Here is a 24,994-nt window from a genome sequence, read left to right on the forward strand (position 1 = left end):
TTTTATTCTTCTTTTTCAAAATTGTTTTAGCTATTCTAGTTTCCTCTCCTTTTCATATAAATTTTAGAATAATCTTGTCTATATTTACAAAGAAATCTCGCTGGGGCTGGGTGCAGTGGTTCACGCCTGTAATCCCAGCGCTTGGAGAGGCTGAGGTGGGCTGATCCCTTGATGCCAGGAGTTTGATAGCAGCCTGGGCAACATGGCAAAATCCTGTCTCTACTAAAAATACAAAAATTAGCTGGGCGTGGTGGTATACGCCTGTAATCCCAGTTACTTGGAAGATTGAGGCAGGAGAATTGCTTGAACCCAGGAGGCGGAGGTTGCAGTGAGCCGACATCACACCACTGCACTCCAGCCTGGGCAACAGAGCAATACTCTGTCTAAAAAACAAAAACAAGGCTTGTCGGGATGGCTCATGCCTGTAATCCCAGCACTTTGGGAGGCTGAGGTAGGCGGATCACAAGGTCAGGAGTTCGAGACCAGCCTGACCAACATGGTGAAACCCCGTCTCTACTAAAAATACAAAAATTAGCCACATGTAGTGGCGGGTGCCTGTGATCCCAGCTACTCAGGAGGCTGAGGCAGGAGAACTGCCTGAACCCGGGAGGCGGAGGTTGTAGTGAGCTGAGATTGCACCACTGTACTCCAGCCTGGGTGACAGAGGGAGACTCCATCTAAAAATAAATAAATAAATACATAAATTTAAAAAATAAAAACAAACAAACAAACACAAAACCCACAAAGAAACCTTGCTGGGATTTTAATAGACATTTTATTAAACTTGTATAACAATTTGGGGGAGAATTAATATCTTTACTATAGTGAGTCTTCTATCCATGAACGTAGTATGTCTCTCCATTTTTACAGATCTTTGATTTCTTTTATTAGTGTTGTGTAGTTTTCAGCATAAAAGTCCTATACATATTTTGTTAGATTTACACTTACATATTTCCTTTTCCTTGTTTTGAGAGACTGTAAGTCATATTATATTTTTCTTTCTTTTCTTTTCTTTTCTTTTCTTTTCTTTTCTTTTCTTTTTTTTTGGAGACAGTTTAGCCAGGCTACAGTGCAGTGGGGCGATCTCAGCTCACTGCAACCTCCACCTCCTGGGTTCTAGAAATTCTTGTGCCTCCCAAGTTGCTGGGACTACAGGCATGTACCACCACACCTGGCTAATTTTTGCATTTTTAGTAGAGATGGAGTTTTGCCATGTTGGCCAGGCTAGTCTTGAACTCCTGACCTCAGGTGATCTGCCCACCTTGGCCTCCCAAAATGTTGGGATTACAGGAGTGAGCCACCACGCCCAGCCACCACACCCGGCCAATGTTTGTATTTTTAGTAGAGATGAGGTATCACTATATTGGTCAGGCTGGTCTCAAACTCCTGACCTCAAGCGATCTGCCCGCCTCGGCCTCCCAAAGTGCTGGGATTACATGTGTGCGACACCATGCCTGGCACATATTTTATTTTTCATTTCAGTGTCCACCTGTTCATTGTTAGTGTATAGAAATGTAATTGATATTTCCAATCTATGTCTTGTACACTGAGACCTTGCTGAACTCATTAGTTCCAGGATTTTTTTGGTAGATTCCTTCATATTTTCTCTGTAGACAATCATGTCATCTCCAAATAGTGAGTTTTATTTCTTCCTTTCCAATCTGCATGCCTTTTATTTTCTTCTCTTGCCCTCTTGCACTGGCTAGATCTTCCAGCACTTTGTTGAATAAGAATAATAAGAATGGAAATCCCTTACATTTTATTTTCCAGTTGTCACTAATGGTACACAAAATTTACAGCTGAAAAAATGCAACTGATTTTTGTATATTGAACTTGTATCCTAGACAGAGCTAAATTCATTTATTAGTTGTAGTAGTTAGTTTTTTGGGTTTTTATTATTTTTTTTGAGATGGAGTCTCACTCTATCACCCAGGCTGGAATGCAGTGGCATGATCTCAGCTCACTGCAACCTCCACCTCTGTGGTTCAAGCGATTGTCCTGCCTCAGCCTCCCGAGTAGCTGGGACTACAGGTGCGTGCCACCACCCCCAGCTAATTTTTGTATTTTTAGTAAAGACAGCATTTCACCATGTTCTCCAGGATGCTTTCAAGCTCTTCACCTCGTGATCTGCCTGCCTTGGCCTCCCAAAGTGCAGGGATTACAGGCGTGAGCCATTGTACCCGGCCTAGTTTTTTAAAAATATATATCCTTTCCATCAGATAAAGAAATTCTATTTTATTGTTTTTAATTTCAGTTAATATATTTTTAATTTCTTTTTATTTTTTATTTTTATTTTTGTAGATAGAGATGGGGTCTTATGGGGTCTTGCTCTGTTGACCAGGCTGGTCTTGATCTCCTGGTCTCAAGTGATCCTCCTGTCTTGGCCTTCCAAAGTGCTGGAATTACAGGCATGAGCCACCATGCCCATATATATACATATGGGCATATATATATATATATATATATATACACACACATATGGGCATATATATATATACACACATATGGGCATATATATATATATAATTTCGTATCCACTGGAAGTTTTATTTCTTTAGGGTTCTATCCCAATCAGTCACTTAAAAATCAAGTAACACAGACCTGAGGGGTGAGAGGTGGGGACTGCACCTCCCTCCTACTCATTGCGGACAGCAGAGGAGAAGAGAGAGGAGCAGGAGAGGTGGCTGACGCCAGGCAGCGGCAGCAGTGATGGGGCCACGACGTCACAGAGCAAGCTCCATCCTCCCCCAGACCCTAGCTGGAGCTCCTGTGGGTTGGGGTGGGCAGTGGGGAGAACCCACCCCAGGCCCTCCCCATCCCTTCCCCAGACAGTCTCCTTGTGGGCTCAACCAATGTCTTCTGGCAGGAGCCTGAGGCACACGGAGAGGAGGAAGTGGAAGAGGAGGACGGGAGAGGCACGGTGGTGGCAGGAATGAAGGCAGAGGTGGGAGGCTGGCCAGGGCCACTCCACCCCACGCCCACCCCAGAGAGGGCCGAGGAAGCCACCATCACGCAGCGTGTCACGGGGACCAGGCAGGGTTTAAGGCTGAGGGCTCGGGGCGGGCAGGGCCTCCGGCCTCAGTCAAAGCCGTGCCAGTGGCTGTGCTGCGAGTCGTATTCCAGCACGGCGCCCGAGCCCTTGACACCGTCCCGCAGGTGGGCACGCCGTGGTGTCGGACCCTGGCGCCAGCCTGCACTGCCACGCTCACACAGGCGCCGGCGCCACCTTCGCAGGCTGGCAGCATCGCGGCTTTGAGGACACCCTCTTTGTGCGCTGAGTACTCGCACTTGACACTGTAACCTTCAGGGACAGGAACAACGCTGAGGAGCTTGACATGCAGAGGCTGGGAACAGGTGCCTCACGGACGTGCTTGCTCACTGGGCGGGGGCAGAGTGAAGGTAATCTCATACCTGCGCAGGATCTTCAGGAAGCCAACCTTGACCAGAAAGCTGCTGTCGCTGTCCTGGGTGGCCATGACCACCAAGTCATGAAGCCTCTCATCAAAGCAGACGTGGCTCTGGGAGTATTACAGGTCGAGAAAATGTGGGTCGTGACCAACTCAGTATACCACTGGAGGCTATATGAGTAAACAGAAAACTGTTCTCATGAAAGCAGGATGTTGGAAAACTGACGGCTGCATCTGCCCACAGAGGGAGTGCTGAGAGCAGTCACGCCCCAAGCGCAGTGTTCCTTGTGATTACCTATAGGAACATCTGAAGCCTGTTGTACAAAGAAAGCAATTATGTGTACCTGTGATAAATCAAGCAACTGACCAACCGTTACCTCTCCCTCCCTGCTCTTTCTACCTAATAAATACGAAGGGCTGTGGAAGCTCAGGGCTGCCCTTGTTCACTAGAAGCAAGGAGCCCCCTGACCCCTTCTTTCGAAACAGATCTTTTTGTCTTGGTCTTCATTTCTGCATTCATCCCCCTTCATTCACACCTGTAGCAACCGACAGCGACATGGGAGCCCTCTGTATCGTGGCCTGCCGCAAAGCAGATACTCCTCCGGACTCTGGGCTTGTTGCCGTTGTTGGCTGCAGCCATGGATGCCCTCCCTGCCACACAGCTCCTGCTGGACACCGCCACTCACGCTCAGCAGTCTCCCGTGTTCCAGGGACACCAGCAGGAGCCTTGCAGTGTGCACCCGGGGCCAGGCAGGGCAGGCATGACGCAGGCTCGGCTGCGGGAGCTCAATGCCAAGCACGAGGAAGAATCGGCCTATATTTTTAATTTTTATTTTTTTTGAGATGGAGTCTTGCACTGTTGCCCAGGCTGGAGTGCAGTGGCACGAGCTTGGCTCACTACAAGCTCCGCCTCCCGGGTTCACACCATTCTCCTGCCTCAGCCTCCCTAGTAGCTGGGACTACAGGCACCCGCCACCAAGCCCGGCTAATTTTTTTGTATTTTTAGTAGAGATGGGTTTTCACTGTGTTAGCCAGGATGGTCTCGATCTCCTGACCTCGTGATCCGCCCACCTCAGCCTCCCAAAGTGCTGGGATTACAGGTGTGAGCCACCGTGCCCGGCCATTTTTTGTATTTTTAGTAGAGACAGGGTTTCACTGTGTTAGCCAGGATGGTCTAAATCTCCTGACCTCGTGATCTGCCCACCTCGGCCTCCTAAAGTGTTGGGATTATGGGGGTGAGCCACTGCGCCCAGCCCTAATTTTTTTTTTTTTTTTTTAGATGGAGTCTCACTCTTGTCGCTCAGGCTGGAGCGCTGTGGTGTGATCTCAGCTCACTGCAACCTCTCCCTCCCAGGCTCCAGTGATCCTCCCACTCAGCTTCCCAAGTAGCTGGGACTATAGGCACACGCCACCCTTTCCGGCTAATTTTGGTATTTTTTGTTAGAGAAGGGGTTTCGTCATGTTGCCCAGGCTGGTCTCAAACTTCTGAGCTCGAGAGATCTGCCCACTTCGGACTCCCAAGTGCTGGGATCACAGGTGTGAGCCACTGGGCCCAGCCTTGAATGGGTTTAATTTTTTTTTTTTTTGAGATGGAGTCTTGCTCTGTTGCCCAGGCAGGAGTGCAATGGCGAGATCTCAGCTCACTGCAACCTCTGCCTCCTGGGTTCAAGTGATTCTCCTGCCTCAGCCTCCTGAGTAGCTGGGATTACAGACATGCACCACCACACCCGGCTAATTTTTGTATTTTTAGTAGAGATGGGGTTTCACCATGTTGGCCAGGATAGTCTCGAGCTCTTGACCTTGTGATCCGCTCACCTCCGCCTCCCAAAGTGCTGGGATTACAGGCATGAGCCACCGCGCCCAGCCTTTTTTTTTTTCTTATGTTAAATAAACAACAAAGAACTGTGAAATAAAATATATAGCAATACAAGGAAAAACATGAGAAACAGTTTTAATGGAAATATTCTAACACATTTTCTGAACAAATAATCAAAAAATAAATAAGGACATAGAAAATATGAACATATAAATTTCTTACCCTGAAAACAAACAGTACACCTTCTTTTCAAGTTTCACGGACAGTGGACAAAATTAAATAATTATTAAGCTACAAAGAATATTTTGGTAAATTTTGAAAAGTAGAAATTCTAGAAACCATTCTCAGATCAAAATGCAATACAACTAACAATAATGTAAAACATACCACTTAGAAATTTTGAAACGTAAGTAGCATCTCAAATTATCCTTAGGAGAAGATGTAAATCAAGAATTAAAAAAATTAAAAGACGATTTAGAAAATAATTTAAAAAGTAGGATTAACAGCCAAAGCTATATGCAGAGGTAAAAACAGCATTAAATGCTTTTAGTGTCAAAAATAGAAAAAAAATGAAACGAATTAAGCATGCTTGCAAGTTGAGATTTTGGAAAGTAGTATAAAAACAGTTCCTCCAAAAATGGGAGAAAGGGAATATTTGAAATAGAAAACAGAAAAAAACAAACACTCAGAGGCCTGAGAGGTGGTGGGATGAGTTTTCTGCCTGTGGACAGAGACACGCTTGGGGGCATCCCCGCGGGCTTGGTCCCCTGGCATGTGTCATCAGGCCTGTCCCCTCTCACTCCTCGAGCTCCGCCTGGTGTCCTCTCCTGTTCCCAGGGCTGAAGCTCCTGTGTCTGTGTCATCGCCGCATCTTGAACATCCTGTGCCTTGATTGTGGCACTCTACAGGTTTCTCTACAACTAATTCTTTTCACTTATGACTCACTTACTAGTAGACTTGACAGGACAGGAACCATGTCCTGATACTTATTGGATCCGCAGGGCCTGGTAGGCATTGAGTTCTTAATAGACATTATGAGTGGAAGAAAATGAGCAGATGGGCTCAAGCACTGATTCCTGAGTTGCATCTGGCCCCATTGCCCAGCCACAGGCTGGAAGCCTGTGTCCTGAGGCCTGGAATGAATTAGTCCAACAATAAGAGGACTAACTATGCAGGATCCACCTAATGGATTGTTATGCAACCTGTAATGGCTGTGTTGACAATGTCAATAAAATATGAGGAAGTGGGGCTTTGATTGTTTTTCTTTTTCCTTTTTTTTTTTTTTTTTGAGATGAAGTCTCGCTCTGTCATCCAGGCTGGAGTGCACTGGCGCTACCTCAGCTCACTGCAAACTCCGCCTCCCGGGTTCAAGTGATTCTCCTGCCTCAGCCTCCGGAGTAGCTGGGATTACAGGCACCTGCCACCACACCTGGCTAATTTTTGTAGTTTTAGTAAAAACAGGGTTTCACCATATTGGCCAGGCTGGTCTCGAGTTTCTGACCTCATGATCCACCCACCTCGGCCTCCCAAAGTGCTGGGATTACAGGCATGAGCCACTGCACCCGGCCTTTTTTTCTTTTTTTTTTTTTTACTTTTTTTTGAGATGGAATCTTGCTCTGTCTGCCAGGCTGGAGTGCAGTGGCATGATCTCGGCTCACTGCAACCTCCGCCTCCCGAGTTTAAGCGATTCTCCTGCTTGGGCCTCCCAAGTAGCTGGGATTACAGGCGCCCGCCACCATGCCTGGCTAATTTTGTATTTTTAGACCACGTTGGCCAGACTAGTCTGATTTTTTGTCTTATATTTCCTCTTTTTACTGAATAATCAAAGATTTCTTGTGTGAAATGGAAAATAGTCTTCTCCTCAAGTCCCAGTTCAAACGCCATCTTCTCTGAGGACCGACCCTGATTTCTCCAACCAGAAACACTCTGGCCTTTCCTGGGCTCCCAGAGCACCTGCCCCTCCCTCTGGTCTCTTACAATTTCTGCCTTTGATTATCTGTGTCCTGCCAAGGGGCTGTCAGCACCCCATAGGCAGGACTGCATACTTCCTGGATGCCTGCACCCCAGGATGTTCATTCCGACTTGATCCCACCCTCTATGGGCTGTGCGGGGTGGGAGGGGACAATATACAGGTTTGAATGAGCACTGGCCTGAATGACAGAGACCACAGTGAACTCAAAGCATGCCAGGGCAGAGGATTATGGTCCCCAAACAGACTCCAGCAAGCCTTGGGGACCAGCCTGTGCATACTCACACCTGCTGTGTTATACCTGGCTGGGAAAAGGTCCCGGGAGCAGGTTGTATAGCTCTAGCTACAATGAGGCAGGGAGACATGGGTTTGCTGTCACATCACCAGGGGCTGGTAAAGGAGCAGGTTGTATAGCTCTAGCCACAATGAGGCAGGGAGACATGGGTTTGCTATCACATCACCGGGGGCTGGTGAGTGCAGTTGAGACAGGTGTTTTAATCATCGTTTTTGCACCCAGATGAACAAGGAGAGGGCATTCAGGCATGGCGACCCGCCTGAGCCACCTCCAGGGGCAAGAGATGAGCAGATTTACTTTAGAAAGGACGACAGCATCAGCCACTACCACAGCCCCCCAGATCATCTGTACTGGCTGTCAGAACAGTCCTGCTGAAACGCCAATCACACCTGCCATTCACTGCTCTGCCCAGGACTCTTCAGTGGGCTCCCCAGCGCTAAGCATTTGGCCTGACACTCCAGGCGCCATGTGCCCTGGTCCCCACCTACCTCTCCACTGCAAATTCTGGCCATACACCCCTGCACCCCCAAACAGTGCACTCCCATCTCAGTCCACATTCTCCCCTTACAACATTTCATCCAAGACCATGGATTCATGGCCTTAAGTTTACTTCTGGTCTGGACTTCTGTGTCAGCTCCAGAGTCTAGTTGTCTCACTGACCCCTTCACTTGGGTGCCAGAGAACACTGGATATTCCAGACCCCTCAAACTCAACGAATCTAACACCTCCCCCCCCCCCTCGCACCCAACCCCTTACTCTGCTTGTCTTCCCTGTATTAAGTCAACATCACCATTCCCCCGGCTGCTCCGGTGGCTCTCAACTCTGCCCTTTATGACTGTGCGTTCAATCCACCACTAAATCCTGCTGATTCTACCTCCAATGTTTTTATTTTATTTTAGAGACAGGGTCTCACTCTGTTACTGAGGCTGGAGTGCAGTGGGACAATCATGGCTCACTGGAGCCTCAAACTCCTGGGCTCAAGTGATCCTCCCACCTCAGCCTTCCGAATAGCTAGGACTATAGGTGCACAGCACCATGCCTGGCTAATTCTTACTTTTTTTTTTTTTTTTGAGACGGAGTCTCGCTCTGTCACCCAGGCTGGAGTGTAGTGGCTCGATCTCGGCTCACTGCAAGCTCCACCTCCCGGGTTCATGCCATTCTCCTGCCTCAGCCTCTCCGAGTAGCTGGGACTACAGGCGCCCGCCACCACGCCCGGCTAATTTTTTGTATTTTTAGTAGAGACGGGATTTCACCGTAGTCTCGAACTCCTGACCTCGTGATCCGCCCGCCTTGGCCTCCCAAAGTGCTGGGATTACAAGCGTGAGCTACCGCGCCCAGCCGATTCTTACTTTTTTTTTTTTTTTAAGAGACAGGGTGTTGCTATGTTGCCCAGGCAGGTCTCAAACTCCTGGCCTCAAGCGATCCTCCTGCCTTGGCCTCCCAAAGTGTTGGGATTACAGACGTGAGCCACAGCACCTGGCTTCCAATGTTTCTCTTACCTCCATCCATTCCCTCCCCATGTATGTCACAACCCTAATCTAAGCCACATCTCCCACCTGGACTACACGAGGGTCTCCCTGCTTCCTCAAGTGTGCCCCTATAAGTGCATTCTCATACAGTAGTCACGGTGATCTTATCCGTAAACTGAATCATGCCACTACACTGAAGCTGGGATGAAATCCAGGCTTGTAGTTTTAAGGAGCTTCCAGTGGCCAAATCTGGGACAATCTGAGCACCAAAATAATTAAGATTAATAACTAATTATAAAATTTATTGGAAAATAATAGAAATCCAAGAGTTCCTACGAATAGTGAATCTAAAATAAGAGGACAGAAGAATGCCAAGTGTTGACTAATAAATGTGGAGGGAGTCCTGGGGTTGAGTTACTATTCTGTAACCATCGTGATTCTTAGTCAGGCAAGAATCATCAATAGGTGTTAAATCTCATCTATTTAACTTTTGATGTGGAATAGGATATAGTCATGGTTATAAAATACCTCCTCATAGATTACTTGTTACAAGGGAAAAATAGTAACTCTAGATTGGAGAAATCAAATAACCTTGACTTGGTGATCAAAATTTAAATCACCAAGGAGGGGCTGGGTGTGGTGGCTCACGGCTGTAATCCCAGCACTTTGGGAGGCCGAGGCAGGCGGATCACCTGAGGGCAGGAGTTCAAGACTAGCCTGGCCAACATGGCGAAACCCAGTCTCTACTAAAAAATACAAAAATTAGCTGGGCGTGGTGGTGGGTACCTGTAATCCCAGCTACTAGGGAGGCTGAAGCAGGGAGAATTGCTTGAACCCAGGAGGCGGAGGTTGCAGTGAGCTGAGATCACACCACTGCACTCCAGCCTGGACAACAAAGCAAGACTCTGTTTTAAAAAAAAATCACCACGGAGGAACAGACAGACATGTGTGGCTTTAGCTGTTACACTGAGAAGGACACAGTATCACTTACACAGTCTTCCAGCCAGGAATGCATAATCCATATATTATAATGAAGAAACAAGTAGACAAACCCCAAATGAAGAATGTTCTATTAAGATAAAGGGGAAGATTGAATTCTTCAATAATATCAACACCATGCAGACAAAGAAAGGCTAACCATTCCCGATTAAGGGATACTAGAGAGAAACAACAACCGAATGCAATACATCATTCTTAGACTGGATCCCGTGCTAGAGGAGAAATGGCGTCTAAAGGGTGTTACTGAGACAAGTGACAAGATGGGAGGTAAATTAGATACCACATTGGATCAGTGTGAAATGCAATGCAGTGGATAACTGTACTGTGGGAGGAAACACACACTATTTAGGGGTAGAGGAACATGAGGTCTGCAACTTATTCTCAACTAGATTGGAATCAAAGTCATCTGTATATACCTTAAATAGAGAGATGGCCAGTGACAGAGAAATGGGGTAAAATGTGAACACCAGGTGAATCTGGGACAAAGGCTATGCAGATGTCCATTGTACTATTCTTGAGACTTTTCTGTAACTTTGAAATTATTTCCAAATAAAAAGTTAAACCAGGAAGGGCATGGTGGCTCATACCTGTAATCCCTTTGGGGATTTGTAAGCACTTTGGGAAGCAGAGGAGGGTGGATCACTTGAGGTCAAGAGTTCGAGACCAGTCTGGCCAATATGGTGACACTCTCTCTCCACTAAAAATACAAAAATTAGCCACGTGTAGTGGCGGGCACCTGTAATCCCAGCTACTTGAGAGCCTAAGGTGGGAGAATCGCTTGAACCTCGGAGGTAGAGGTTGCAATGAGCCAAGATCACGCCACTGCACTCCAGCCTGGGGACAGAGTGAGTCTGTGTCTCAAATTTAAGAAAAAAAAAAAAAAAAAGTTAACCTAAAGCCTCCAGGCTCCTTACTGTGGCCCACGAGGCTCTGCCATCACCCCCGCCCAGGCCACCTGGCTTTATCTCAGCCCAAGCCCCTGCATGCTCAGCTCCCACTATAAGGATTGCCTTTCAGTTTCCCCACCATACCAAGCTCTTTCCCACCCTTGGGTCTTTTGTGCCTACTCTTGCTTGTCTATGGAATTCTCCTCCCCAATTCAGATCTCAGGGAGACAGTAATTGTCACTTTCTCACAATGACCTTCTTTGACCATCTTAATCTAATTTAGATCTACAATATGCTTTCATGGCACTAAGAACTTTTCCTTCATGACACTTATCACAGTTTATAAGAGTGTATTTTGGGGGATTGCATGACGTCTGTCTTCTCCAACAGCCTGGATGCTCCCTGAAGCCAGGAATCCTGTTTGTTCTACTCATGAATGCATCTTTCCACCCCAGCGGCTGGACCTGGCATGCAGCTGGGCATTCCGTAGCCAGCTGACTGATTAAGTGGTGAATTCCACTCTCCAAATTCACCCCCAGACTGTTGGTAGCGCTCAGAGAACACTCTGTGGTCTATCTCTAGCCCTGAGAACTCATTCAAGAGGCTTCGTCTTTGAAGCCTTTCTAAATTCCCCACCACTACGCCACAATTTGGAACTAAGAGGCCATGGCAGGGAGGAGGTGGCACTTTGGAGGCAAGCCGTGTTAGGGGAGACATCACGAATGAGACCCAGAGAGGGGATGTCAAGGAGGCAGCTGGCTGCTCAGGCTGGCGCTCAGAGGGGCAGTCTGGGTTAGACTACTGAGAAAGGACCAACAGCTGGAGCTGCACACATAAAGGAGATCTTTCACAGACCCGTGCAGAAGAAAGAGTCTAAGGACAGGGCCCAAACGAGGCTGACTTAGGGCTAAGCAAGAAAAACAGCCCTGGAAGCAAAGAAGCAGTGTCCAGAGAAGTAGCAATGATATTCAGAGACAGAAAAAGTTGTTACCAAAGGCTAGAAAGGAGGACATTTAGGCACTGAAACCATTTGGATTTTCTTCTTCCTTGTTCAAGATCAGCAGTCTGGCCCCTGGTGGTTGAGGCAGGCTGGTGAGGTTAAGAGCTTGGACTGTAAACTAGCCAGGCGCGGTGGCACAAGTCCGTAGTCCCAGCTACTCGGGAGGCTGAAGCACGAGAATCACTTGAACCTGGGAGGAGGAGGTTGCAGTGAGCCAAGATTGTGCCACTGCACCCCAGCCTGGGTTGATAGAGTGAGACTCTGGCTCAAAAAAAAAAAAAAAAAAAAAAAAAAGAGCTTGGACTGTGTCTGAATCGTGACTTCATGATATATTAATATCAGTTGTGTGACCTTGGACAATGGACTTGACTTTCTGAGACTTCAAGCCCTCATCTGTACATTGTTGAGGGGCTGCTGTCAGAATGACATGCGATCCTCTCTGGAAGGCCCTTTGAGCCATGTTTGGTCTACGGTCTAGGCAATGAATGACATCGTGGTGCATGCGCAGTGTGAGAGGGTGCACTGGTTCCAGCTCACAGGAATGTGTCCTAAGTTCAGCCTTTCACCAATAGCAGTTTCAGACAAAAGTCAGAGCCCTCCAACCACCTTCTATTACATGTCCCCTTCCTCTGATGCAGCCCCTAATTAAAAACAAAAACAAAAACATACAGTGGGCAGGTTCCATTTAACATGATCCTTCCTCTAAAGCCTCTTTCTGAAAAATCAGTTTTCTCCCTGTCCCCAAGGGTGCCCCAAGTCATACCATGCCAGAGTTTGCCCTCATGACTACAATTAACCCTTAGCTGAGAGCATTTTGCACTGCTTTCCAGCTACCCATGGTGACACTCGCCTCAACACAGCTACCTTCTGTGGACATAGGTAAGTATTCTCAGGCCCCTTACTTGGGGATACCATTAACGTCTGCCCATAGCTTCCAACCATCCCATCTCTGAAGGCAAGAGAAGTATGTGGCTACCATTTCACAGCTTAGAAAGCACTTCCCCAACACAGCCTCCCTTTCATCCTCACGACTGCCCGGTGAGGTAGATACAGCAGGTAACAGCTACAGTGGTTTGCATTTATCAAGCACTTACAATGTACCATGTTCTGTGTTAAGCATTTTCATATGTGATCCCATTTAAACTCATGAAAACTCTATGAAGATGATGTCTGCCACAATCATCAATCAGTGCCACCACTTTACAGAAGAGAAAAATGGAGTGGTTCGTAACTTGCCTCAAATCAAAGAGGTGGTAAGTAATGGAGCCAGGATTCAAACCTCAGACTGACTCCAGAGCCACACTCTTAACCCTCCTACAATATTGCCTCAAAAAGCAAGCATTGACTCCCCACACATTATTCTATCCATTAAATTGAAGCTCAGAGAGGTAAAGTGACTTGCCCAAGACCTCGCCACCAGGAACTGGCAGAGCTAGGATCCATACTTGGATTCTCTGGCTCTGAGGCCCCTGAAACCAAAAAGGCAAGATTCAATGTTCTAGGTAAAATTCCAGCAGCAGACTTGACTTGCCGATGCTGCTCAGTCCAGAGTAGTGTTTCTTTTTCTTTCTTTTTCCTTTTCTTTTCAGACAAATCTCCCTCTGTCACACAGGCTGAAGTGCAGTGGTGGGATGTCAGTTTGCTGCAACCTCTGCCTCCTGGGTTCAAGCAATTCTCCTGCCTCAGCCTCCTGAGTAGGTAGGATTTCAGGCACGCACCACCATGCCTGGCTAATTCTTGTACTTTTAGGAAAGACGGGTTTCACCATGTTGTTCAGGCTGGTCTCGAACTCCTGACCTCGTGATCCGCCCACCTCGGCCTCCCAAAGTGCTGGGATTACAGGCATGAGCCACCGCGCCCGGCCTTTCTTTTTCTTTTTTGAGATAGAATCTCACTCTGTCACCCAGGCTGGAGTGCAGTGGCACAATCTCTGCTCACTGCAACTTCCACCTCCTGGGTTTAAGCGATTCTCCTGCCTCAGCCTCCCAAGTAGCTTGGACTACAGGTGAACAGCACCATGCCCGGCTAATTTTTTTTTTTTTTTTTTTTTGTATTTTTAGTAGAGATGAGGTTTCACCATGTTGGCAAGACTGGTCTTGAACTCCTGACCTCAAATGATCCAACGCCTTGGCCTCCCAAAGTGCTGGGATTATAGGCATGAGCCACTGTGCCCAGCCCCAAAGTAGTGTTTCTATGCAGGAAATCCCTCCTGGAATTTATCAGGAAATCTGTATGTTCTTCTGAATCCCAAAATCGATCAGTCAAGAAATTGGGAAAATGGGGAAAAGCATTATAATTCTCCTGTGAGAATTAATGCTTAACAATCAACATAGAGGCATTCCTGGCTTAAAGAAATCCACTGATGCCAAATTGAAAGCAAGAGAAGGCAACGTTGACACACAGAGTCTAAAGTTAAGGTACTGTAATCCCGGTGCTCTGGGAGGCTGAGGTGGTTGGATCATTTGAGGTCAGGAGTTCGAGACCAGCCTGGCCAACATGGCAAAACCGTGTCTCTACAAAAAATACAAAACTTAGCCGGGCATGGTGGCACATGCCTCTAATCCCAGCTACTCGGGCGGCTGAGGCACAAGAATTGCTTGAACCCGGGAGGTGGAGTCAAGATCGCACCACTGCACTTGAGCCTGGGAGCTGCAGCAAGACTGTCTCAAAAAATAAATAAATAAAGTTAAGGTAGACATTTCCAGAATATGGGATAAGAGTACCTAGGAGATAAATAGTCAAAATACTTTTTGTAGCTGTTGACACACTAAAAGTATATTTGTGGCTGTACCTGTTGTTAAGAGCGAGTCATTCCCACAAATATTAATGTTGACATGCACTGTGTTTTATACAAATCCTACAAATGATGTTCTAATAAATAACAAGTTTTGGAAACACATAAGTCCTTAAATTGGCAATTCTCTCCCTCTCTCTTTTTTTAAGAGACAGGGTCTTGCTCTCTTGTCCAGGCTGGAGTGCAGTGGTGCAATCATAGCTCACTATAGCCTCAAACTCTGGGCTCAAGTGATCCTCCTGCCTTGGCCTCCGAAAGTGCTGGAATTACAGGCATGTGCCACCACACTCAGCCTAAACTGGCAATTTCAACTCGTGATTCTGTGTAGTGTTGTTAATCTTGTCAAATATTTGAACATTTTGTTATTTAAATACTACCCAACAATGTTCGTTGGCATCTTCCAGTTACTGAATATTTGCTACGGCCTACAGTTCTTTGTAACTACTACTAAATGTGTATTTCTTATTTATTAAAAAATACAGAAAGTGGCCGGGCATGGTGGCTCACGCCTGTAATCCCAGCTGCTAGGGAGGCTGAGGCAGGAGAATCACTTGGACCCGGAAGGCAGAGGTTGCAGTGAGCCGAGATCACACCACTGCACTCCAGCCTGAGTGACAAGAGCAAATCTCCGTCTCAAAAAAAAAAAAAAAAAAAAAAACCACAGAAAGTTATGAAAAATACAGAATAACATGCTTTCAGGAATTCCCCCAAATCCCATTTTTTCATTCCCAACTCTTGAAGATTAGTTTCCCTTTTGGGAACTTGGAAATCTTAGCCCAGAGGAACTGGATGAACTTCCCAGACAACCCAGTGGGATGGCAAATGGAGAGAGGTCATCTTTGTTGGCCTCCAGGAAGGCTCTACACAGGAGCTGGTCCTGGAATGGAGCTTCCTTCACCACCACCACCCTGGTGACGACTGAGAAAAGGTCATTCCAGAATTCCATGGGCTGAACCTAAAGCATTGGCTTGAAGCGTGAAATTTCTGTCATCTCAATCATTGGTACGAATGTTAACTTTCATCCCAGGGAGTATCTACTCACTTCAGTGTAGAAAGCGTTTTCTGTAATTCACCAGAGACAAATGAATGCTCTCCATAAATGGAGGCCCTGTTAACCCACGGCCTTAACCCCGCTGTGTCCCAGCACGAGAAGTGGTACTGCATCGCTGACTTTGGGCAGGTTCCTTAACCTCTCAGAGACTCAATTTCTCCATCTGCAAAATGCAGATAATGAGAATATCCATGCCACAGGGATGCAGTGAGAACTAAATTACATCAGTCACAATGCCTGGTACAGAGTAAACCCTTGATAAATGGGAGGCGTTATTATTTCCTAGTACAACAGACCCAACGGTGAAGTCAGGAAGTGAGAGCTTGGTGAAGGGCCTTGGAACCACCCAAAAGGCTCACTCGCGCTGCTTCTCGGGCTAGGATTTTCCAGGTAGGTTAGGCCACCAGCTCAGGGCTGCGCCAGAAGTCTCCACGCCTCCACACGAGGCGGGCGCCTGGGCCGAAAGGCCGCTTGTCCACATAGGTTCCCAGGTTGGCCTGCTAGGCTGACACCCTGGTGGAACCACTTGCCGTATGTCCTCGGGCGCTGGAGGTCTCCCAGCGCTGGCATACATAAGCCCTGGCGTGCGGGGCGGCTTCTGCGCTGGGGTCTCTGCGCGTGCACGGGCCTCAACACATGCGTGGACGTCCGGGTGCCACGTGGGCTTCTCGTGGTGCTGCAGAAGGCGGGAGGCCGGCGGGTCCCCTGCGCTTGTCCCCGCCACGGCCCTTGCCCGCTGTGGACCCGGAGGCTCAGTGCCGGCAGGACTCGGGACTCGGCGCCTCTCCTGGGGTGGCAGGCGCCTCGCATGGCACACTCAGACCGCTGGGAGGGTGGCCGCATGGGTGCGTGAGGAGGTGGGCGAGGCAGCCCAGTGCACCCCTCCCCTAGGCCTCTAGCAAGGCGGCCTCAGGCACCGGATGTGGTCCGAGTTCTGCCCTAAGCCCTTCCCATGCATTCGGGCGCCAGTGGCGAGCCAGATGGGTGCTGTGGCCTTAGGTTCGGGCAGGTGTAGGGCCGCTCGCCCTCCCGATGTTACCGCGGTGGGTGAGCTGGGAAGCTCTTTCCGCCCTCGGGGCACAGGTAGTGGCTGGATCTTGGGGCAGCCAAGGGAGGCTTTAGGGGCCTTGGCTTGCTTGGGGAGCCCACTCACCTCCCCTTACCCTGGGGGATTGTTCTGGGTGCCCTCGGGGCCTTGCTGCCTCCCCCGGGAGCTCTGGTGTCCGGCACCGCCATGGAACTGGGCCGGACATTTGTCCGGAGGCCCCTCCTGGGCAGGAGCCTCCTGAGGGGCTCTGTCTTCAGCCCCTTCTCGTGGAGGGCTCTCCTCGTCATTCTCACTCCCGAATCCTGTACGGAGAAAAGAAGAATCTGGGTAGTGTTTCCTCTTCTCCCCACCTCACTGACTTTCCACCAACTTGTCCCATTTATGACTTCCAAATGGCGCAAGTTGGTGGAAAGTCTTTTGCAAGCGATTAAGTTGGGTATTTTTGAGAGCAGGCAGAGGGTGAGGCAGGGCCTTGTAGGAAACCTGTAGGACCTCAGTTTCTGAAATTAGACAGTGCTGGGTTTGAATCCCAATTCCAGCCATTACTTGTAGTGTAATCTTGGGCAAGCTACATAACTTCCTGTTAAGCTCTAAGACGGAGATAACGTAAAGGCAGCCTCAAATGATTCTGTCAGTGTGGTTGGTGCATCCACAGGCCATCAGGGATATGTTCAATTGGAAAGATCAATATAAACCTTTACCTTTAAGAAAATTTTTGGCCGGGCTCGGTGGCTCACGCCTGTAATCCCAGCACTTTGGGAGGCCGAGGTGGGTTGATCACCTGAGGTCAGGAGTTGGAGACCAGCCTGACCAATATGGTGAAACCCCGTCTCTACTAAAAATATAAAAATTAGCTGGGCGCGGTGGCGGGCGCCTGTAATCCCAGCTACTCGGGAGGCTGATACAGGAGAATCTCTTGAACCCGGTAGACAGAGGTTGCAGTGAGCCGAGATCGCACCACTGCACTCCAGCCTGGGCGACAGAGTGAGACTCCGTCTGAAGAAAAAAAAGAAAAAAATTTTTTAGCAGAGCACGATGGTTTAGCCTGTTATCCCAGCACTTTGGGAGGGAGGCCAAACAAAGCAGGATGATCTCTTGAAGCCAGGGGTTCAAGACCAGCCTGGGGCCAGGCGTGGTGGCTCATGCCTGTAATCCCAGCACTTTGGGAGGCTGAGGTGGGCGGATCACTTGAGGTCAGGGGTTCGAGACCAGCCTGGCAAACATGGTGAAACCCCGTCTCTACTAAAAATACAAAAATTAGCTGGGCATGGTGGTGTGGCACCTGTAATCCCAGCTACTTGGGATGCTGAGGCACGAGAATCGCTTGAGCCTGGGAGGCAGAAGTTTTAGTGAACCAAGATCGCATCACTGCACTCCAGCTTTGGTGACAGAGCAAGAGTCCGTCTCAAAAACAAAACAAAACAAAAAAACAAAACCAAAAAGCCCATCCATAGCGAGATTCCATCTTTACAAAATATTAAAAAATTAGCCCAGCATGATGGCATGTGCCTGTAGTCCCAGCTACTGGGGTGGGGTGGCAAGGTGAGAGGATCACTTTAGCCTGAGAGGTCTGAGCTGCCGAGAACTTATGATCACGCTGCTGCACTCCAGCCTGGGGAACAGAGTTGAGACCCTGTCTTTTTTTTTTTTTTTTTTTTTTTTGAGACAGGGTCTCCCTTTGTTGCTCAGGCTGGAGTGCAGTAGTACAATCATGGCTCACTGAAGCCTCAAACTCCACATCTCAAGCGATCCTCCCACCTCAGCCTCCCAAGTAGCTGGGACTTACAGGTACATATCACCATGCCTGGCTAATTTTTGTATTTTTTGTAGATATGGGGTTTTGCCATGTTGCTCAGGCTGGTCTTGAATTTCTGGGCTCAAGTAATTCACCCACTTCAGCCTCCTAAAGTGCTGGGATTACAGGTGTGAGCCACTCGCCTGGCCAAGACTCCATCTCTTTGTAATTTTTTGTTGTTGTTGTTTTTTGAGACAGAGTCTTGCTCTGTCACCCAGGCTGGAGTGCAATGGTGCTGTCTTGACTCACTGCATCTCCTGCCTACCAGGTTCAAGCGATTCTCCTGCCTCAGCTTCCTGGGTAGCTGGGACTACAGGTGCGTGCCACCACACCTGGCTAATTTTTGTATTTTTTTGGTAGAGACAGGGTTTCACTATGTTGGCCAGGCTGGTCTTGAACTCCTGACCTCGTGATCCACCTGCCTCAGCCTCCCAAAGTGCTGGGATTACAGGCATGAGCCACCGTGCCTAGCCGACTCCATCTCTTTAAAAAATTTTTTTTCAACTCTCGTCACTGAGTGAAACTTTGCCACCCTACTGACACTTATGTATATCCTTAATGCCCAGTTGTTGGTGCCTAATAGTGTTTACCATTAAAATAACCAGGAGTTCTTGGAGGGTAGCTGATTACATTTCTTGAGACAAGAAAAATCAGGATGGGTCTATAGCATCCTGTTCATTCCAGAAAGTAAGGATATTTTCAAGGATATCGGGGTAGTGGTACAAAGACAAAGGTGATAATAATTTTTTTTTGAGGCGGAGTTTTGCTCTTGTTGCCCAGGCTGTAGTGCAATAGAGCCTCTTGCCTCACTGCAATCTCTAGGTTCAAGTGATTCTCCTGCCTCAGCCTCCCGAGTAGCTGGGATTACAGGCGCCCACCACCACGCCCAGCTAATTTTTGTATCTTTAGTAGAGATGGGGTTTCACCATGTTGGCCAGGCTGGTCTCAAACTCCTGACCTCAGGTGATCCACTCACCTCAGCCTCCCCGGGTGCTGGGATTACAGGCGTGAGCCACTGAGCCCGGCCGTGAGGACTTTAAATAAGAAGATGCAGATAAAGCACTTGGCACTGGGCCTGCAGCATAGGACATGATTTAAATGAGTTAGTTTATTGAAGAGGGCAGGGGGTGGTAGCAGGAACAGACATCAGAGAGGCAGAGTGCAGAGAGGAGCTTTCCCAGGCATGCTGTCTGGCTGATCAGGTGGCCAGTCAGTTGACTGGCACATGCTAACTGAGTCCCAACAAGGTGCCAGCCACTGGAGACATGATGGTGAACAATGCAGGGCCCTACAATTTTTCCTCCTCTATGGACTTATCTCCAAGTCCCACTGGCTATCTTAGCTACAAACAATTCCCTACCACACTTTTCCCTTCAGGCTATTTTCATGAATAGAACCAGGACATTCCAGGCTTGGCTTCTTTCCTGTCCCAGGTTGGGCCACTGGCTTCACCACTGAACAGCCCAAGGTCTCAATTCAGGGCACAGGCACTCAGCTAATCTCCACCAAAGTGGTTAGGAGCATGGGCTTTGAAATGGATGACAGAGGTTTGAATCCTGACTCAGCTTCTTCTTATCTGTGACCTTGGGTAAATAATATAACATTACAAAGCCTCAGTTTTCTTATTTGTAAGTAGGCATAATAATCCCTACCCAAAAGGAATGTGATGATTAAATGAGATTACGTGAGTGTATGTGTATATAGTATACACATATAGATCAGAGATAGATGGTAGGTAGCTAGGTAGGTAGGTAGATAGATAGATAGAGGCACTGAGTAACGTTAGTGGCTGCCATTATTGCCTTAATATTCCAGTTCAGGGTTTGCTCCTTGGAGGATTTTGGATGTTTGCTTATGAGTATAAACAAACAGATTAGGCCAGGCGCAGTGGCCCATGCCTGTAATCCCAGCACTTTGGGAGGCCAAGGTGGGTGGGTCACTTGAGGTCAGGAGTTTGAGACCACCCTGGCCAACATGGCGATACCCTGTCTCTACTAAAAAAAATACAAAAAATTAGCAGGGATTGGTGGCAGTCACCTGTAGTCCTAGCTACTCAGGAGGCTGAGGCAAGAATTGCTTGAACCCAGGAGGCGGAGGTTGCAGTGAGCCAAGATCACGCCACTGCACTCCAGCCTGGGTGACAGAGCGAGACTCCGTCTCAAACAAACAAACAAACAAAAAACCCCAAATAGATTATATCAGACCAGTGGCAAAATTTTTTTTCTGGGTATTAATAATGCATTATAGCATTTTCAGGAAGTTATAGCCATTTTATTTCAAATTTTCCCCAAATCGTTAACAGATAAATCAATGAAGAATGTCAGAAAGATTCTGGGAAAAAAATGTCTCTATGACAATAGCCAGGGTGGGCAAGTGGTTGCAAAGCACAGGGTGTATTTGAGCCCACAGGATCTACTGAGATCAAGGCCACTCACAACTCCTGGAGGTGGGTGCCATTCGCTATCAGGTAAACAAGAGGTTTGTATAGTTAGTGCAACAGATTTCCAACAGATAACAGTACATTGTTTTAAGGAAAGGGCACCTCTTTCCTAGTTCATACAAAGTTGCTAAGAATTTATGAATGAGCCAAAGAGCTCACTGTGGCCTCTCTAGAGGACAGAATGTGTACCACACTTGTCTATTGGGCTAGATTAGGACCTAACAAACCTGTGGCAGAGAGGAACTGTCTTCTCTCAGGGTCTGGGGCAAAGAGTGGGATTCCCTGCTGTGACAGACAGGATTCTAATAGTTGCTCCCCTCAAGATTCCTGTCCCCTGGTTATTCAGTCAAGCACTAATTTAGGTGCTGCTGTGAAAGGATTTGGCAGATGTAATTAAAATTCCAAGTCAGTTGATATTAGGATACCGAGATTATCACCCAGTCAGGTAGCCATTTAAAAGCAAGCTTTTCTCTAGCTGGTAGCAGAACAGGAAGTTATGAGGGGCATTTGAGCCATTGCTGACTTGAAGAAGGAGGCAGCCATGTGCTGAGGAATGCGGAGGCCTCCAGAGAGCTGCCACTACCCGACATCCAGCAAGGAGCTGACTTTGGCTAACAACCTAAATGAGCTCGAAAGTGGATTCTTCTTCAAAGCATCTGGATAAGAGCCCAGCTCAGCCAACACCTAGACTTTGCCCTTGCAAGACTGAGCTAAAAACCCAGTCACGCCCATACAGTGGGACTTAGGGAACTGTGAGATAATAATTGGTTGTGGCTTTAAGCTGCTAAATGCGTAGTAATTTGTTATGCAGCAATAGGAAACAAATATTATTTGTTTCATGAAAGAGCTCAGCTGGAGATAACTTGGGAATCCCTCCAGGAGAGGATTCTGTCAGCTGTCTTGCATTATGCTGGTGGAGAGAACACATTTTCCCCACTCCTGATGTTTACTTTTATGCAGGTAGAGATCTACCGGTGTAACATTACTGACCTTCCCCCACCTCCTGACTTACTTAGGAAGGAATGGAGTTATTAGGAAGGAGAAATGGTATGTCTATATATCTGTTCCTTCCTCTGTTTTTCCGCTTGAGAGTGAACCTGTTGCCTAAGAACTTAGGTTCTGTTCTACACCGTCAAATTCCAAGTTGTTTTGTTTTTTGTTTTTTTTTTTTTTTTGAGACAGAGTCTTGCTCTGTCGCACAGGCTGGAGTGCAGTGGCATCATCTCCACTCATTGCAACCTCTGCCTCCCAGGTTTAAGCAATTCTCCTGCCTCAGCCTCTCGAGTAGCTGGGATTACAGGCACATGCCACCATGCATAGCTAATTTTTAAATTTTTAGTAGAGACAGGATTTCACCATGTTGGCCCGACTGGTCTCAAACTCCTGACCTCAAGTGATCCACCTGCCACAGCCTCCCAAAGTGCTGGGATTACAGGCGTGAGCCACTGCACCCAGCCATCAAATTCCAAGTTTTACAAGGGGAGGCCTGTCAAGGTCTAGTACTACCTGTGACTATGGATGGGTAAACACGGTCCAAAACTGAGGAAGAAGAAAGATGTATTGGTCTGTTCTCATGTTGCTAAAGACATACCCGAGACTGGATAATTTAGAAAGGAAAGAGGTTTAATTGACTCACAGTTCAGCATGGCTGGAGAGGTCCCAGGAAACTTACAGTCATGGCGGAAGGGGAAGCAAACATATCCTTCTTCACATGGCGGGAATAATAAGAAGTGCTGAGCAAAGTTGGAAAAGTCCCTTATAAAACTACCAGATCTCATGAGAACTCACTCACTGTCACAAGAACAGCATGGAGGTAACTGCCCCCTATGATTCAATTACCTCTCACTGGGTTCCTCCCATGACACGTGGAGATTACAATGGGGACTATAATTCAAGATGGGATTTGGGTAGGGGGACACAGCCAAACCATATCAAAGACCTTAGTTAATGGTCTCCCTCATTTCTCCCACCCCTGCCAGAAACCACATATAAACATGCAGCCCTGGAAGAACTGACCTAATCTGCTCACCTTTGAGCACTTAGAAGGGAGCTGCACAAGTAGACTGACTTGAGGAAAGATGCCTGCCTGCACTTGAAAAGCCCTGTAGGTAAGGCTCCCTATTCATGCCTTAATAGTCAGATAGTGGTCTGCAAATTTGTTCAATACTGGGTGTTGTGGACTGAATGTAAATACTGCCCCCTCACCCCAATTCATATGAAGAGGTCCTGATAACTCAGAATGTGACTGTATTTGGAGAGGGTTTTAAAGAGGTAATTTGTTGGGAGCCTTTTCGGCTCCCAACAGGGATCGTGACCAACTCAGCATTCCACTGGAGGCTACATGATCAAACAGCAAACTGTTTATTATGAATGCAGGATGTAAGCAAACTCACACTGCGCCTGCTGCCCAAAGGTTTGCTGAGGGCCATCACTCCCTGGCTCCCGGCTCCTTGAAGTTATCTACTGGGAAATCTAGTGCCTATTGTTCGAAGGATACAGTCTTGCAAGCCTGCTGTGAACCAAACAGCTGACTGACAATTACCCGACAACCAGTCCCCCTTTCTCATTATCTCTTTTACCAATAAATACGGAGGGCTGTGTAAAGCTCAGGGCCCTTGGCCGGGCGTGGTGGCTCACACCTGTAATCCCAGCACTTTGGGAGGCTGAGGCGGGCAGATCACGAGGTCAGGAGATCAAGACCATCCTGGCTAACATGGTGAAACCCCATCTCTACTAAAAATACAAAAAATAGCCAGGTGTGGTGGTGGGCACTTGTAGTCCCAGCTACTCAGGAGGCTGAGGCAGGAGAATGGCATGAACCTGGGAGGCGGAGCTTGCAGTGAGCCGAGATCACGCCACTGCACTCCAGCCTGGGCCAAATGTGAGACTCCATCTCAAAAAAAAAAAAAAAAAAAAGCTCAGGGCCCTTGTCCACCAGAGACAAGGTGCCCCCTGACCCCTTCTTCCAAATATACTCTTCTGTCTTTGTCTTTTATTCCCGTGTTCACCCCCCTTTGTTCAGTCTCCCAAGGTCCGTGCAGGTTACAGTAATTGAGTTACAGTGAAGTTGTTAGGGTGGGCTCTAATTCAATACGACTGGTGCACTTAAGAGGAAATTTAGACACAGACATATACAAAATGAAGACCATGTAGAGACACAAGGAGAACAAGGCCATCTACAAGACAATGAGAGAGGCCTCAGAAGAAACCAACTCTGCGGACACCTTGGTCTTGGACTTCCAGTCTCCAGAACTATGAGAAAATAAATTTCTGTTGTTGAAGCCACCCAATCTGTGGTACCTTGTTATGGTATACCTAGCTAAAGAGCACACTGGCCACTCAAGAGGAAACTTGCCTTACTCCACTTGCCTCTGTTTGATAGAACCTAATATACTATTCTGATTGCTAATTGTAAATAAAATAAGGAATAATTAAAGAAAAGTTACAGCCCATCTAAGGGACTCAGAAACCAGAGGAGAGAAGATCAAGCCAGTCCCTGGATGAAATGTTATTTATTTATTTTTTAAAACAGAGTCTCGCTCTGTCACCCAGGCTGGAGTGCAGTGGTGTGATCTCAGCTCACTGCAACCTCCACCTCCCGGGTTCATGCCATTCTCCTGCCTCAGCCTCCCGAGTAGCTGGGACCACCGGCGCCCGCCACCGCTCCCAGCTAATTTTCTGTATTTTTAGTACAGACAGGGTTTCACCGTGTCAGCCAGGATGGTCTCGATCTCCTGACCTCGTGATCCGCTCGCCTCGGCCTCCCAAAGTGCTGGGATTACAGGCATGAGCCACCGCGCCCAGCCATTCTCCTGACCTTGTGATCCACCCGCCTCGGCTTCCCAAAGTGCTGGGATTACAGGCGTGAGCCACTGCACCTGGCCAAAATGGTTTTAACTGAAGTAAAATTGATTGAAGTCTGTTTTTTAGAAAAAGTTACAAGAGCTCAAACTTCCTTGTTACCAATCCTGTTCCTTCCAAATCCTTGGCCATCCAGCCAAATCATGAGCAACTGCCCATGCGT

At 47.7% G+C, this 24,994-nt stretch overlaps 1 protein-coding gene and 1 pseudogene across 2 annotated transcripts in view; both read right to left on the reverse strand.

Moving 5' to 3' along the window:
* Window positions 1–3,078: 3,078 nt before the first annotated feature.
* On the reverse strand, window positions 3,079–4,047 carry LOC101125669 (adipose-secreted signaling protein-like; annotated as a pseudogene).
* Window positions 4,048–9,231: 5,184 nt separating this feature from the next.
* The window catches only part of LOC101146971 (BAF chromatin remodeling complex subunit BCL7C), a 67,227-nt gene continuing 51,464 nt past the window's right edge, over window positions 9,232–24,994 (reverse strand). The window contains exon 6 of one of the 2 annotated variants that reach the window (XM_055365938.2): window positions 9,232–17,037. In XM_055365938.2, the coding sequence (XP_055221913.1) occupies window positions 16,837–17,037 (201 nt within the window). In that variant the 3' untranslated portion in view covers window positions 9,232–16,836. The remainder of the gene's footprint in view (window positions 17,038–24,994) is intronic. The other variant, XM_055365943.2, reaches the window with a different exon arrangement.

The sequence above is a fragment of the Gorilla gorilla genome, chromosome 18 (genome assembly GCF_029281585.2).
Source record: "Gorilla gorilla gorilla isolate KB3781 chromosome 18, NHGRI_mGorGor1-v2.1_pri, whole genome shotgun sequence".
Lineage (NCBI taxonomy): Eukaryota > Metazoa > Chordata > Mammalia > Primates > Hominidae > Gorilla > Gorilla gorilla.